This window comes from Oncorhynchus mykiss, chromosome 7 (assembly GCF_057628025.1).
Source record: "Oncorhynchus mykiss isolate SJ-2025 chromosome 7, ASM5762802v1, whole genome shotgun sequence".
NCBI lineage: Eukaryota > Metazoa > Chordata > Actinopteri > Salmoniformes > Salmonidae > Oncorhynchus > Oncorhynchus mykiss.
Genome location: NC_143028.1, coordinates 13,468,892 through 13,485,073, shown reverse-complemented (window position 1 = coordinate 13,485,073; position 16,182 = coordinate 13,468,892). Strand labels below are relative to the sequence as shown.

Genomic DNA, 16,182 nt, shown 5'->3' with positions numbered 1-16,182 from the left:
TTTTTGCCCAGCGGGATGGCAACCCTGAGACACTCAGGGGAGTACCACACTCACACACACACACACACACACACACACACACACACACACACACACACACACACACACACACACACACACACACACACACACCTTCCCAAACACTGTTGTCAAACATGTATGTTAGTTGTAAGAGGAAGGACCCCAGTCAGTTGTATTCAGGTCTTTGTTGTTTTGTCTGAGGCCCATATTGTTTTGGGTAAGGCCCATATTGCCCGGTCACACCGTTGCCCCTGTGAACCAGAGACAAAAGCCTCTAGCGGACCAGGAAGAGGCCCTGTTGTCTACAGGAAGTTCTCAGGATAAATTCACCAGCTTGTAGGCTAAACTTAGACATAGATGGCTGGTTGGTTTGGTTTATGGTGGGAAGGCAAGTGTCTAGAAAGAGAAAAAACAATATACTAGGCTACGTTGGTGGTCGGTAACTATTGCTAAAGTGATGTTTACAAAAAAGTGTGTGTGTGTGTGTGTGTGTGTGTGTGTGTGTGTGTGTGTGTGTGTGTGTGTGTGTGCGTGTGTGTGTGTGTGTGCGTGTGTGCGTGTGTGCGTGTCGGTGTGTATAAAATATAGAGTACAGGAGGCAGTAAACAAGTTAAATTGTATCTTTCTTTATTGAACCTTTGACAATCGACAAATGCTACTTCATATTTGTACAGAGACACAAGCATTCCGATCCTCTTTCCTAAAATAGTGTCCACCGGATTCAAACATACAACTGAATTGAAACAGTTTTTGTGGCAACATTAAAGAGCAGATAATCGCTGCATCCATTACAAGGAAACAGATCATCCCAAACCTAAGACACATATTAATGAGTGAACCAATCCATTGTGTTCCTTTAAAAACTTAAGGATGGTCTGTAAAATATCCAGATGGTCCTTCTTTCGAAAGAAGACAGAGTAAAAGAGAACATAATATGCTATGTACATCATGGAGTGCCTGTTTGTGGTGGCGAGACGTTTGAGTTCATGGTCACTGGGTCATACAGTGGTCAAGCTGAGGTCAAGCTGTGGCTCGTGGTGACATCGACCTTGGTGAAATAATGACCGAGTTTGTAAGTGTGGTGCTTCCCTGTGTGACATATGGATGACAAATGCCCAGAGGCATGGTTGTTGTCATTGAAATTTACCTCCCAGCGGCCACTGGACCTGAATAGAGAAATTATTGTAATAGTCTTGTCCTCACTGTACCTAACAACACAGTGGAAGTGTTTTTCAGTTTAGGTTTGTGACAACTGCTAAGGACAGTAGGGGGTTAGTATTCACTCAGGAGAGGACAAAGTAGTTTGCATTATTTTCATGGATGAAAACAGGATTTGGAATAGACCTGAGAGATTCTCACTAACATGCATGGCTGAACAACAAAGGACCTATCCCATTGCAAAGAGGACAAAACATGACAAAAATTAAACACGCAATTTGTTGTGTTTCCCTGCTTGTCTAAAATGCGACAGTACTTTTACACTTGTGGGTTTAAGGTATTGTAAGGAAGAAAGTAATTATGTTGTCACAAAATATGTATAATTTACACATTAATGTATTAGGACACAATACCTTTTCTAGATTAGAAAGTAACATCGATAAATTGCATCAAAATAATTTCCCTAGATTTATAAATGTATCCTATCCCTGGTAAACTGACCATAAATAATGTATGAACAATGTGTAAACATAAGGGAAATTGTACATATTGGAATTTATCTAGCCTAATTTCTTACACTTCAATAATGAATATGTATCATATAAGCACAAGAAAATAGTAATAAAATCATTTAAATTCATGGCTACTTTGGTTCCATAATCATGAATGTGTGTGTTGGGCAATGCTATAATTCACAACTGTACAGCTATGTAGCTTTTTCCTTCTTTCCCACTGCAAACAGCGTTCTGTAGATGAATAGAGGGTGGTCTGTGTGATTGACGTTGGCCCAAGGGGTGGTCCAAAGTGCCTAAAATGAAATGAAATGAGGTGGTAGCATGACGTTTTCTGAGATGATTCCAGATTGAAGAAGACCTTTGCTAGTTCATAGAGGCCCAAAGTGCCTTGAAGGTGGCTTAACCTAACCCAAACCAACTTAGTCTGGTTTGGCCAGGGGGAATTCTAGTTCCCAGGGGGTCTCAGTTCTGGGTTTCCAACCCTTCTAGGTGTTCAGGGATGGGCAGACCCGTGAGGACAGTCAGACACTTGTTCCACACGTTGAAGACGGGGCACACGGGCTGGGCGAAGGACACGTGGAACGTGTGCAGGTGCTGCGAGCCCACGGCGTCGTAGAAGGAAAGCGAGCCGGCGTCGTAGTCCAGCAGGACACCCACGCGGCGCAAGTGGGGCGAAGGCTCGATGGCCAGCTCCTTGCTGTTGTGGCGCACCACCCACGAGTTGTTGCAGCGGCACAGGACCCAGGAAGCCGAGTTCTTGCCGATCCACTCGTGCTTGGGGGCCGACTTGTAGGCGATGCCCACCGCATACCTGAGGAGAAAGAAGTAAGAAGACACTGTTAACAATCCTCTAAACCCCAAACACTTTAACACTTTTGAACACTTACCAAGTTTTAAAAACTCATACTTATTAAATGTGCATTGAATCTTTCTCTGTCTACATTGTATAAATGTGCCTTAAAGTTACTTAGAAAGTGGCGTAACATAACCGCCCCTCTATCTCTGTCATTCTACCTAGCCAGATCCAACGCGCTAAACACCATGTGGTTCAGAGCAAGACATTGGTCCATCAGGTCACCCAGGTCTAACTCACCATGTGCTTCCTCCAATCAGGGCCTCCCAGTAGTGGCGTCCGCTGTCGATGTAAACGTTGCCGACGACTCCGTAGCTACTCTGGCTGGTGAAGCGCTCCTGGCCGTGTCCCTTCTTCGATGCCGTCTCGTCGCGCTCCACCGTCAGGTTGTCATGGGAGACCTTAAGCTTCTTGTGGGCGGACTTGGGGTCCAGCTTGAATGGTTGGCCTGGACGAAGAGGACGGAGAGAGACAACATGGTTAAGTTAGCAAGGGGATAGGATAGGCTATGAAGGCAGTAGCTGTATGTATGGTGTCCATATTAGGACAGCATCCCGACATGTGATGCTGTCCTAATATGGACACTGTATTGATACATAATCCTGTGACCATATTAGCTAAGAATCACAAGAGACTTCTCTAAAACTGCATGTCATTATGCCAAGTTTCCTTATGTCGTAATGTATGGAGCCCTTACTGTTGGTTTTGAGTGTCCCTGGCTCACTGCTGCGGGCACCTGCCTGGTTGATGGCTTTGACGATGAAGATGTACTTGGTGCCGCTCTGCAGGCCGTGGACGGTGTAGTGGTTCTGCTTGATGTTAGGCACAATCATCCAGCTGTCTGCTGAGTTACACAGGCCTGGGAGGGAGAAACAGACTCACAGTTACCGTGTTGTCATGCATACACACTCAGCTATGCATTGGTGCGTATGAGTGAACACACATATGTCTCCGTTTGCACACACGTAGTCACATAAACACACACAGAGTGGCTATAACAGACCCACAACACAGACTACACATGTACAGTACATGTACTTTGTTGTTGAAGTGTTGTGGCCTTGATAAACTTTGAAGAGCAAACATTTTCAATTAATAAGGTCACTCGTAAACTGCCGAATTCCAGGACATGAGCAAAGTTCATTGTCACATAATGAGGAAATGATTTACGTGCCTCAGAGACAGCCAATCCTCAGCCAAGGTAAGTATCATACTTGGACCAACTATCAACATTCACCTAATTATGTCCATATTTCCCCCCGACATATTGTATTTTTTAATTCTTTAGTTAGCGAAGTCTTATCTATAGTGTAAGAGAGGTGTAGATTTGAGTCTGTTTGTGTTAGAAGGGGAGGAAGTCGATTCATGTGATCCTAGGACACCAGAGCTATAGGATAGAGAGGAGTGGTCCAAATTCCACAATCAGTCACTTCCTCAATCCATTCTACAGCCTTTTCAATCATACCCAAGTGAGAGGGGAAGGATTCATGATCAGTGTGCTCAGACAATGCTTCTTGTCCAAAGGGACTTTGGCGTGGGAGGGTGTAGTAAACATGTGAAATTGAGGGGTAATTTATCATACAAAGTCAATCCATTATGCCAGCGATGTTCAAAAAGACAGTCAGCCAGAATGCAACGCAGCATTATGCCATTAATAGTTATTTCTTTATTAGGATCCAACACATTCCCTTTCCATTGCCGTTCACTCTCTTGCTTTTCACTCTGTTTCATGTGGTTACTGTGGGTGATAGGAGGGGGGGGGAGGTCATTCACCTCTCAATGGCTGTGCTGTTCCATGGGACTGGCTGTGCTGTACATTGATAGGCCTGTACTAAGCTGTGCTGTGCCACATTGATGCCCGTAGGCTTAATTCTCTGACAGAGTGGCCATCGTGCTGAGTGCACCGTGTACTCGCCGTAAGCTTCACGCGACATCTGCGAACCCGTTACACCTTTTTGTCCTTCCCTATAGGCTACCATGTACCATCACACCCCGTCATCATGTCTAAAGTGTGTTCTGAAGACTGCCCTGCTGTAAATGTGTAGTGCACTGTGAATGTACATATTTGAAATGGAAACGCGCCATTCTCACCTCACACATGGCAGCCATTTTGGAACGGAGTGCCCGCCACACATCATTTACATTGGTGAGAGAAAACACAGTGAGTTATTAAATTGAGACCCGATGGGACCAGTGGTTGCCGTCACCCGTTTTCCTCTGCCATGTTTTCGTAGACATTTCTAAGATGTGACATTGTGACAACACCTCAGCCTCAGCCCAGAGCTTAGACCTGGTGATTGGATGTGAACCTAGAGCGGGAAGAGAACATAGCGTGTGCAGAGGATGAGGAGAGGGGGAAGTGGGGAAAAAAACACGTGTCACATTGGGTTTACGCCACCCCTCATGAAAAGTGCTGATGTTGGTAGACTTGGGGGAAAAAAATGTTTAAAGGCCCTTCGAGAGTCGTCTGCTCAATGGAGTTCCAAAGACAGCATCTGACACAATTGTTATGTTCAATTATCATTCAAGGGTGAACATGGGAGACTTCTATTATACATTTATGTTCATTCATTTTGTATATCGGTATCGAAAGACTTTCAAAAAGGCATTCAAACTTGGGGGCACTGGAGTTTTCAACATGATTCAAGCGTGGAAAAAGCCAGCAGCTCTTGTTCCAAATTGCAGCAACGCTGGGGATGTATTGCAATATTAAAGCTATAGTTCTGGTAGTTTTCAGTTTCTTCTTTTAGCTGTTGCTAAATGCTATTGTTTGAAGTGAAGTTAGATGCTCACAATACGAGACATCATATCCTATTTATTCTCATGACATCCTATAACCTTGTTTGCTAGCCGTCCGCTTTCATCAAACCGCACTTCCTCCTCTGTTCTCTTCATCTAAGAAGCTATATTTCCCATCCCCTGACCTCATTTTATATTGCTTGCCCAGTGAAGTATGCATGAGTGTGGCGTTCAGGCGTGATCCGTGGGGGAGGAGGGCTCTGAGCACTGATTCGTGTTATGACTGTAATTCGCTCCGAGTCAGCTTGTCTCCCTCTCTCCTTCCCACTCTGTCCCCTTTGACACTGTAATAACTCAAGCTGAGATCCTGAGATTTGAGCTCACCCCATTGGCCCTAGTCGACCGGCTCGGTGAGAAGATACGCATGATTCGGTTTTGATTCTTAAGTCCTCCAGCTGTTTGGCTTTGCACTTCATTTATCGCGGGGCTTTGAGTTGGAAAATACAAAATGTATCATCAGGAGAGAGTTGTGAGCACAAAGTGTTCTCTCAAGGCGTTCTGTGCACTTACTAGCACCATTGGCTTGCCATGTGAAGATACCATTGTGTGTCTGGTGGTGTGTCTGGTATGCCAGAGGATAGTTTAACTTACACCCTGATACATACTGACAACATTGGCTTGACCTATGAAGATAGTTGTGTGCTTGAAGGTGTTTCTGGTATGTGTGACTGCATTTTTGCCGACACCCAGATACTTACTGACAATGTTGGCTTGCCCTGTGAAGATAGCATACTGGAGCTCATAGGAAAGCACTGTGAACTCGTCGTCTGAGGTCCAGTGGACGGTGATGGTGTCGTACGATGCAGTGCAGAGCTCTTCTCTGATGCCCGGAGGACTTGGCGCTAGATAATGGTAATGAGAAATTAGAGAAGGGTAAGAATGAAAAATGTTATGCATGCTCGGGCATAAATAACAATGGAATAACAGCGGTTCACCTTTGAGCATGTCATTTGACCTCAAACAAGGTACTGTGGCTCTTAAAGGAGGACTGAAGGCTAGTGACTTATATTGATTGCCATGCTTTTGTTTGCTAATGATCATTTATATCCCAGATGATATTTCAGAGGTTGACAGTGTGATTTGGCTGATGACATATTTCTCTTCTCTCAACTCATCTCTCTCTCTCATCTCTCTCCCTCCCTTTCTCTCTCCCTCTCTCACCCTCTCTCGCTCTCACCCTCTCTCGCTCTCACCCTCCGCCAGTGAGTACACATCGATGACTCAGACTAATTCACTTAACAATTCTAATTCTTAACAATAGATTATAGCTACATATATTGTCAGTGCTTTTATATAGTAGATATCATGATATAAAGCAATTTATTTTATTTATTTTATTTCACCTTTATTTAACCAGGTAGGCAAGTTGAGAACAAGTTCTCATTTACAATTGCGACCTGGCCAAGATAAAGCAAAGCAGTTCGACACATACAACGACACAGAGTTACACATGGAGTAAAACAAACATACAGTCAATAATACAGTATAAACAAGTCTATATACGATGTGAGCAAATGAGGTGAGATAAGGGAGGTAAAGGCAAAAAGGCCATGGTGGCAAAGTAAATACAATATAGCAAGTAAAACACTGGAATGGTAGATTTGCAATGGGAGAATGTGCAAAGTAGAAATAAAAATAATGGGGTGCAAAGGAGCAAAATAAATAAATAAATAAAATACAGTAGGGAAAGAGGTAGTTGTTTGGGCTAAATTATAGGTGGGCTATGTAAAGGTGCAGTAATCTGTGAGCTGCTCTGACAGTTGGTGCTTAAAGCTAGTGAGGGAGATAAGTGTTTCCAGTTTCAGAGATTTTTGTAGTTCGTTCCAGTCATTGGCAGCAGAGAACTGGAAGGAGAGGCGGCCAAAGAAAGAATTGGTTTTGGGGGTGACTAGAGAGATATACCTGCTGGAGCGTGTGCTACAGGTGGGAGATGCAATGGTGACCAGCGAGCTGAGATAAGGGGGGACTTTACCTAGCAGGGTCGTGTAGATGACATGGAGCCAGTGGGTTTGGCGACGAGTATGAAGCGAGGGCCAGCCAACGAGAACGTACAGGTCGCAATGGTGGGTAGTATATGGGGCTTTGGTGACAAAACGGATTGCACTGTGATAGACTGCATCCAATTTGTTGAGTAGGGTATTGGAGGCTATTTTGTAAATGACATCGCCAAAGTCGAGGATTGGTAGGATGGTCAGTTTTACAAGGGTATGTTTGGCAGCATGAGTGAAGGATGCTTTGTTGCGAAATAGGAAGCCAATTCTAGATTTAACTTTGGATTGGAGATGTTTGATATGGGTCTGGAAGGAGAGTTTACAGTCTAACCAGACACCTAAGTATTTGTAGTTGTCCACGTATTCTAAGTCAGAGCCGTCCAGAGTAGTAATGTTGGACAGGCGGGTAGGTACAGGTAGCGATCGGTTGAAGAGCATGCATTTAGTTTTACTTGTATTTAAGAGCAATTGGAGGCCACGGAAGGAGAGTTGTATGGCATTGAAGCTTGCCTGGAGGGTTGTTAACACAGTGTCCAAAGAAGGGCCAGAAGTATACAGAATGGTGTCGTCTGCGTAGAGTTGGATCAGAGACTCACCAGCAGCAAGAGCGACCTCATTGATGTATACAGAGAAGAGAGTCGGTCCAAGAATTGAACCCTGTGGCACCCCCATAGAGACTGCCAGAGGTCCGGACAGCAGACCCTCCGATTTGACACACTGAACTCTATCAGAGAAGTAGTTGGTGAACCAGGCGAGGCAATCATTTGAGAAACCAAGGCTGTCGAGTCTGCCGATGAGGATGTGGTGATTGACAGAGTCGAAAGCCTTGGCAAGATCAATGAATACGGCTGCACAGTAATGTTTCTTATCGATGGCGGTTAAGATATCATTTAGGACCTTGAGCGTGGCTGAGGTGCATCCATGACCAGCTCTGAAACCAGATTGCATAGCAGAGAAGGTATGGTGAGATTCGAAATGGTCGGTAATCTGTTTGTTGACTTGGCTTTCGAAGACCTTAGAAAGGCATGGTAGGATAGATATAGGTCTGTAGCAGTTTGGGTCAAGAGTGTCCCCCCCTTTGAAGAGGGGGATGACCGCAGCTGCTTTCCAATCTTTGGGAATCTCAGACGACACGAAAGAGAGGTTGAACAGGCTAGTAATAGGGGTGGCAACCCCTAATAATTTTAGAAAGATAATTTAGATAATTTTAGAAAGAAAGGGTCCAGATTGTCTAGCCCGGCTGATTTGTAGGGGTCCAGATTTTGCAGCTCATTCAGAACATCAGCTGAGCAGATTTGGGAGAAGGAGAAATGGGGAAGGCTTGGGCGAGTTGTTGTGGGGGGTGCAGTGCTGTTGACCGGGGTAGGAGTAGCCAGGTGGAAAGCATGGCCAGCCCTAGAAAAATGCTTATTGAAATTCTCAATTATGGTGGATTTATCAGTGGTGACAGTGTTTCCTATCTTCAGTGCAGTGGGCAGCTGGGAGGAGGTGTTCTTATTCTCCATGGACTTTACAGTGTCCCAGAACTTTTTTGAGTTAGTGTTGCAGGAAGCAAATTTCTGCTTGAAAAAGCTAGCCTTGGCTTTTCTAACTGCCTGTGTATAATGGTTTCTAGCTTCCCTGAACAGCTGCATATCACGGGGGCTGTTCGATGCTAATGTAGAACGCCATAGGATGTTTTTGTGTTGGTTAAGGGCAGTCAGGTCTGGGGAGAACCAAGGGCTATATCTGTTCCTGGTTCTAAATTTCTTGAATGGGGCATGTTTATTTAAGATGGTTAGGAAGGCATTTTTTGAAAATATCCAGGCATCCTCTACTGACGGGATGAGATCAATATCCTTCCAGGATACCCCGGCCAGGTCGATTAGAAAGGCCTGCTCGCTGAAGTGTTTCAGGGAGCGTTTTACAGTGATGAGTGGAGGTCGTTTGACCGCTGACCCATTACGGATGCAGGCAATGAGGCAGTGATCGCTGAGATCTTGGTTGAAAACAGCAGAGGTGTATTTAGAGGGCAAGTTGGTTAGGATGATATCTATGAGGGTGCCCGTGTTTAAGGCTTTGGGGAGGTACCTGGTAGGTTCATTGATAATTTGTGTGAGGTTGAGGGCATCAAGTTTAGATTGTAGGATGGCTGGGGTGTTAAGCATGTTCCAGTTTAGGTCGCCTAGCAGCACAAGCTCTGAAGATAGATGGGGGGCAATCATTTCACATATGGTGTCCAGAGCACAGCTGGGGGCAGAGGGTGGTCTATAGCAGGCGGCAACGGTGAGAGACTTGTTTTTAGAGAGGTGGATTTTTAAAAGTAGAAGTTCAAATTGTTTGGGTACAGACCTGGATAGTAGGACAGAACTCTGCAGGCTATCTTTGCAGTAGATTGCAACACCGCCCCCTTTGGCAGTTCTATCTTGTCTGAAAATGTTGTAGTTTGGAATTAAAATGTCTGAATTTTTGGTGGTCTTCCTAAGCCAGGATTCAGACACAGCTAGAACATCTGGGTTGGCAGAGTGTGCTAAAGCAGTGAATAGAACAAACTTAGGGAGGAGGCTTCTAATGTTAACATGCATGAAACCAAGGCTATTACGGTTACAGAAGTCGTCAAAAGAGAGCGCCTGGGGAATAGGAGTGGAGCTAGGCACTGCAGGGCCTGGATTCACCTCTACATCGCCAGAGGAACAGAGTAGGAGTAGAAAAAGGGTGCGGCTAAAAGCAATAAGAATTGGTCGTTTAGAACGTCTGGAACAGAGAGTAAAAGGAGGTTTCTGGGGGCGATAAAATAGCATCAAGGTATAATGTACAGACAAAGGTAAGGTAGGATGTGAATACAGTGGAGGCAAACCTAGGTATTGAGTGATGAAGAGAGAGATATTGTCTCTAGAAACATCATTGAAACCAGGAGATGTCATTGCATGTGTGGGTGGTGGAACTAATAGGTTGGATAAGGTATAATGAGCAGGACTAGAGGCTCTACAGTGAAATAAGCCAATAAACACTAACCAGAACAGCAATGGACAAGGCATATTGACATTAAGGAGAGGCATGCTCAGTCGAGTGATCAAAAGGGTCCAGTGAGTGGAGAGGTTGGTTGGGGGTCACGGCGATTTAGACAGCTAAATCGGTAGCAAGCTAGCATAGGAGCAAGCTAGCATAGAATGGAGGTCTGTTATTAGCCAACTCTTGCGTTCCGTCAGTAGATTAGTGGGTTTCCGTGTGGTAGAGGGGATTAATCCAAATCACACAACAACAACAAAAATAAAAACAATAGATATAGTTATAGAGGCCCAAGAAGAAAAATAAATAAATAAAAATAAAATAAAAATTGTCCGATTGTCTATTCAGATAGCAGCTGATAAGATAGCCAACGGCTAGCAGGCCGCAGATGGGCGCCCAGGCAACGTTGCGCCGGAGGAGCCAGCCGGACAATTCCCTCGGGTAGACAACGTCGGCAGTCCAACTGTGAAGGCCCGGTGGGGCTGTGAAGGCCCGGTAGGCAGCAAAACGGGTCCGGATAGGTGACTGCAGCCCAGGAGTGATTGATGGAACTCTTCAGCTGGCTAGCTCCGGAACAATTGATGTTAGCTCCGGAATCGACGAAAGTCGATAGTCACACGGATAGCAGCTAGCTAGCTGTGAGATCCAGGTATGGATGTCCAGAGCCAGCGGCCGAAATCCGGTATGTTCCGTTCCGAGCCACGCTGCGCTGCACCGCGCCGTACAAAACTGGCGATAGATTCTCGAGCCAAAGGACAGCCGATGACCACAAACCGTGGTTAGCTGAGTACTAACGATTAGCCAGTAAATAAGCTAACTAGCTTCTGAACCAGCTTCAGAGTAGCTTCTGGACCAGCTTCTGGCTAGCTCCCGGCTAGCTTCTGGCTAATTTCTGGCTAGCCTCTCGGAGGATTACAGATCTGAGGTAAATAATACTTTTTTTATAGCGGATTGCGGATTGCAGGAGAGTGTTCTGAAGATGAGTTTTTGGAAAATAAAAAATGTATGTGAAAAAAAAGTTGTAAATATATCTATATATTTATATACACGACAGGACGAGGACAAAAATACGTCTGAACTGCTATGCCATCTTGGGATGAGTGATATATACCATGATGATATATACCAATACCATGATATAGGCAACAAATTTACAGTATATCAAAATATTTCCAAATTATACATTGTATTGAACTATCCCTTTTGGCGCCCACCACTACTAGTAACCAGAGCTGATTGTACTCTATACCTGTGAGGTAGTCCAGGCTCTCCAGCAGCTTCTTCTCCTTGGTGAAGTCCAGAGCGAACGTGTCAAATGTGTCTGTCAGGTTGATCTCTGGAATCAGGACCTGAGAGGAGGCGGTCGCCATGGAAACCCTAACGCAAACACATATCGCAGAGGGTTTAGTTCACAACTATCCCACTACGTTGCACATTGGATTGACCGTGAATGGCCAATGGCCAATGGTTAGTCAGTGTTCGTAGTGAATTTCTACCACACTCTCCTTGCTGGCCTGGCTCACCTTTCGGTGATACTCTTGGCGGTCTGGAGGAAGCGGGCGTGGTCCGTCTCCTTCAAGGTCTGGTCGGCCTGGGTGATGAGAGCAGAGGACCTTTCGATGCACTGCTTACAGTTGGAGATTTGCTGGGCTAGCTTCCTGATCCGGACTGCCTATAGAGCAGATAGGACAGAGGTGGGTTAGAATGGGTCGATGGTGATTAACTGAATCCCACGTCAGGGATGGTAGAGATTTAGCCCAGATGGGGCGTTTGGGAACGTATCCAGATGTTTTTTGCTTGTTGCTTTCTCTTAACCTAATGAGAGGTTTAGAGAGAGTGATTGAGGCCTGTGAAATGTGGTTGGTTGGATGTTGTATTTAGGTCAGACACACTACCCTCATCAACATGTTCTGACCCACTCTCACTAAACAACTAATCTTTGGTTTCATTCGTATGTGTATATTTCTGTTGCAATTTTCTGGTATTTACAGTGCCTTGCGAAAGTATTCGGCCCCCTTGAACTTTGCGACCTTTTGCCACATTTCAGGCTTCAAACATAAAGATATAAAACTGTATTTTTTTGTGAAGAATCAACAACAAGTGGGACACAATCATGAAGTGGAACGACATTTATTGGATATTTCAAACTTTTTTAACAAATCAAAAACTGAAAAATTGGGTGTGCAAAATTATTCAGCCCCTTTACTTTCAGTGAAGCAAACTCTCTCCAGAAGTTCAGTGAGGATCTCTGAATGATCCAATGTTGACCTAAATGACTAATGATGATAAATACAATCCACCTGTGTGTAATCAAGTCTCCGTATAAATGCACCTGCACTGTGATAGTCTCAGAGGTCCGTCAAAAGTGCAGAGAGCATCATGAAGAACAAGGAACACACCAGGCAGGTCCGAGATACTGTTGTGAAGAAGTTTAAAGCCGGATTTGGATACAAAAAGATTTCCCAAGCTTTAAACATCCCAAGGAGCACTGTGCAAGCGATAATATTGAAATGGAAGGAGTATCAGACCACTGCAAATCTACCAAGACCTGGCCGTCCCTCTAAACTTTCAGCTCATACAAGGAGAAGACTGATCTGAGATGCAGCCAAGAGGCCCATGATCACTCTGGATGAACTGCAGAGATCTACAGCTGAGGTGGGAGACTCTGTCCATAGGACAACAATCAGTCGTATATTGCACAAATCTGGCCTTTATGGAAGAGTGGCAAGAAGAAAGACATTTCTTAAAGATATCCATAAAAAGTGTTGTTTAAAGTTTGCCACAAGCCACCTGGGAGACACACCAAACATGTGGAAGAAGGTGCTGTGGTCAGATGAAACCAAAATTGAACTTTTTGGCAACAATGCAAAACGTTATGTTTGGCGTAAAAGCAACACAGCTGAACACACCATCCCCACTGTCAAACATGGTGGTGGCAGCATCATGGTTTGGGCCTGCTTTTCTTCAACAGGGACAGGGAAGATGGTTAAAATTGATGGGAAGATGGGTGGAGCCAAATACAGGACCATTCTGGAAGAAAACCTGATGGAGTCTGCAAAAGACCTGAGACTGGGACGGAGATTTGTCTTCCAACAAGACAATGATCCAAAACATAAAGCAAAATCTACAATGGAATGGTTCAAAAATACACATATCCAGGTGTTAGAATGGCCAAGTCAAAGTCCAGACCTGAATCCAATCGAGAATCTGTGGAAAGAACTGAAAACTGCTGTTCACAAATGCTCTCCATCCAACCTCACTGAGCTCGAGCTGTTTTGCAAGGAGGAATGGGAAAACATTTCAGTCTCTCGATGTGCAAAACTGATAGAGACATACCCCAAGCGACTTACAGCTGTAATCGCAGCAAAAGGTGGTGCTACAAAGTATTAACTTAAGGGGGCTGAATAATTTTGCACGCCCAATTTTTCAGATTTTGATTTGTTAAAAAAGTTTGAAATATCCAATAAATGTCGTTCCATTTCATGATTGTGTCCCACTTGTTGTTGATTCTTCACAAAAAAATACAGTTTTATATGTTTATGTTTGAAACCTGAAATGTGGCAAAAGGTCACAAAGTTCAAGGGGGCCGAATACTTTCGCAAGGCACTGTATATGAAACAACTTGTCTCCCGCATCCTATATCTGGACAATACCAGAGGAGTAGGAGCAGGGAAAAATACCAAATTGTCTCTCTATCGTCTCAGCGGCAACCGACCACCATAAAGGATTTCCATTTAGGCAGGTTTTCATTTCCAGCCGAAAGGCCAGAGCTAAACTGCCTCTTTGGCCCCTGATATTGGTACTTCTACTTTAATGCCCCGCTCCTGACTCAAGTCCTGACACGAGACCAGGAAGGAAGGAAGTCCCGCCCTTTAAACTGCAGGAACCTGGTTTCTGACTAACCCTGGACTGCTTTGGTAATTCCAACGCCAACAGAAATACAGCAAGGGAACTGAAGCAAGTAAAAGTAACACAAAGTGTGAAGTCCTTTTCATTTCCTCTCTGACTACAAATAGTTAGCTTTGAGCGAATTCCAACTCAGCCAGTCAGTAAAAATAATTGAGACATGCCCTGTAGGTCGGACATTTTGATAATTAAGCATGGGGCAATTCCCCTGGTGACCTTGTTCAAATGTTCACTTTGCATCATAAATGAACAGATTGAGAGTGAACAGACGGTGGACTTTCCAACAGATCCAATGCAGACCCCGAACAGAAGGCGAGAGACATTTACCCTTCTGTTGTTTTACTATTACATTCCCTCCCAGGCCGTACAGTTCAGACTGCAGTTCAGAGAAAGTGCAGAGGATTGTGTGTGTGTGTTGGATGGGATTCCCCTTTCAGACCCATGGCCACTCCTGGAACTTATACCTTCCCCTCCTTGATTTTGGTCCCAATGATCTGTCTCCTTTGCTGGATGATGTCAATCAGGAGGTCGCATTCTTCCATCAGCTTTCCCTCCTGCCGCGATGCATTGACCTGAAAAACACAAATGAAACATAATTCATCTGTCTGATAATTCACAGCCTTAAGTAAACTGTAATTACAAACCATTTATTGTTCTACTTACCCAGAGTTAGACGAACTCATGGATACCATTTTTATGTCTGTGTGCATTGTGAAGAAAGTTCGAGGTAGGTTCAAGTGCCAACGATAACTAGCGGCAGCACAATGACTGGAAGTCTACTGGAACGCTAGCGTATGGTTTGCGCTAACGCTAGTTAGCAGTGGTTCAACATTGGCTTGCAAAACTACCTCTAACTTCTTTCATACTGCATGCAGATATAAAAATGGTAGCCACAAGTTCATCTGTCGCTGGCTTTGTCAAAAGACGAATCTCACGGTATCCCATTAACGGTTTGTAATTATCAAAACGTCCGAACTGTCTCAGGGCAATGATTTAGAAAAAAGTTGAAAAACATAAATTGTCAGAATCTTGCAGTATCCATTTAAAGCTATAGTTCAACTAATGATAATTCAGATGTCAGTTGGTTTTGCATTGTAAATAATAACCTCCAGGTGAATGAATCAACATTGAAACACAGTAACTTAATCTGTGTTTGTTTCTGGCTACTACAGAAGATAGGGAATGCCTGCACCTCGTGTTTTGCTGAGTCTAACAGTGCTCAATTCTTTGTAGAATTTGGATCAGTCTACAGATCTTGAAGCTTTGTGATTGTTGAGTGCATGCACACTCAGATCCACTTTACTTGCCACAGGCCTTTGAAATAGATGCCTCTTTGGTGCCAGTTGTTATGTCCTGGTGAAACACAGATTTCACCACCTGGACAAGTTTCAACCGAAGCGAAGCGAAAAGCAGAGAGGGGAGTCGTGAAAGAGGGGATTGTTTGAGAGTTGCCAAGCCAACGAGGTGTGTTACGGTCACTCCCTGGTGTGGACAGGCTGTTTATGATATGAAAGGGACTCATTGAAAAGCACACAGATCTGTCTTTCCAACGCCAGTAATTAGGTTCCTTCGCCTTGTGAGTGGGTTTCTCTACTGTACGTTCACAGGGTTTAGAGGAGATCCTGGGTGAGACCCACTACCGTGAGGGAAAAAATTATTTTATCCCCTGCTGATTTTGTACGTTTGCCCACTGACAAAGACATGATCAGTCTATAGTTTTAATGGTAGGTTAATTTGAACAGTGAGATACAGAAATAACAACAACAAAAATCCAGAAAAACGCATGTCAAAAATGTTATAAATTGATTTGCATTTTAATGAGGGAAATAAGTATTTGACCCCCTCTCAATCAGAAAGATTTCTGGCTCCCATGTGTCTTTTATACAGGTAACGAGCTGAGATTAGGAGCACACTCTTAAAGGGAGTTTGTTACCTGTATAAAAAACACCTG

At 44.3% G+C, this 16,182-nt stretch overlaps 1 protein-coding gene across 4 annotated transcripts in view; it reads right to left on the bottom strand.

Annotated features, from left to right (window-relative positions):
• Positions 1-627: 627 nt before the first annotated feature.
• LOC110527438 (E3 ubiquitin-protein ligase MID1) overlaps positions 628-16,182 on the bottom strand; it is a 55,354-nt gene continuing 39,799 nt past the window's right edge. For all 4 annotated transcript variants that reach the window (XM_021608707.3, XM_090240336.1, XM_021608705.3 and 1 more), the window contains 7 exons: positions 14,696-14,803; positions 11,849-11,997; positions 11,575-11,702; positions 6,045-6,188; positions 3,245-3,406; positions 2,788-2,995; positions 628-2,505 (listed from right to left, as the gene is read on the bottom strand). In XM_021608707.3, the coding sequence (XP_021464382.2) occupies positions 2,157-2,505; positions 2,788-2,995; positions 3,245-3,406; positions 6,045-6,188; positions 11,575-11,702; positions 11,849-11,997; positions 14,696-14,803 (1,248 nt within the window). In that variant the 3' untranslated portion in view covers positions 628-2,156. The remainder of the gene's footprint in view (positions 2,506-2,787; positions 2,996-3,244; positions 3,407-6,044; positions 6,189-11,574; positions 11,703-11,848; positions 11,998-14,695; positions 14,804-16,182) is intronic.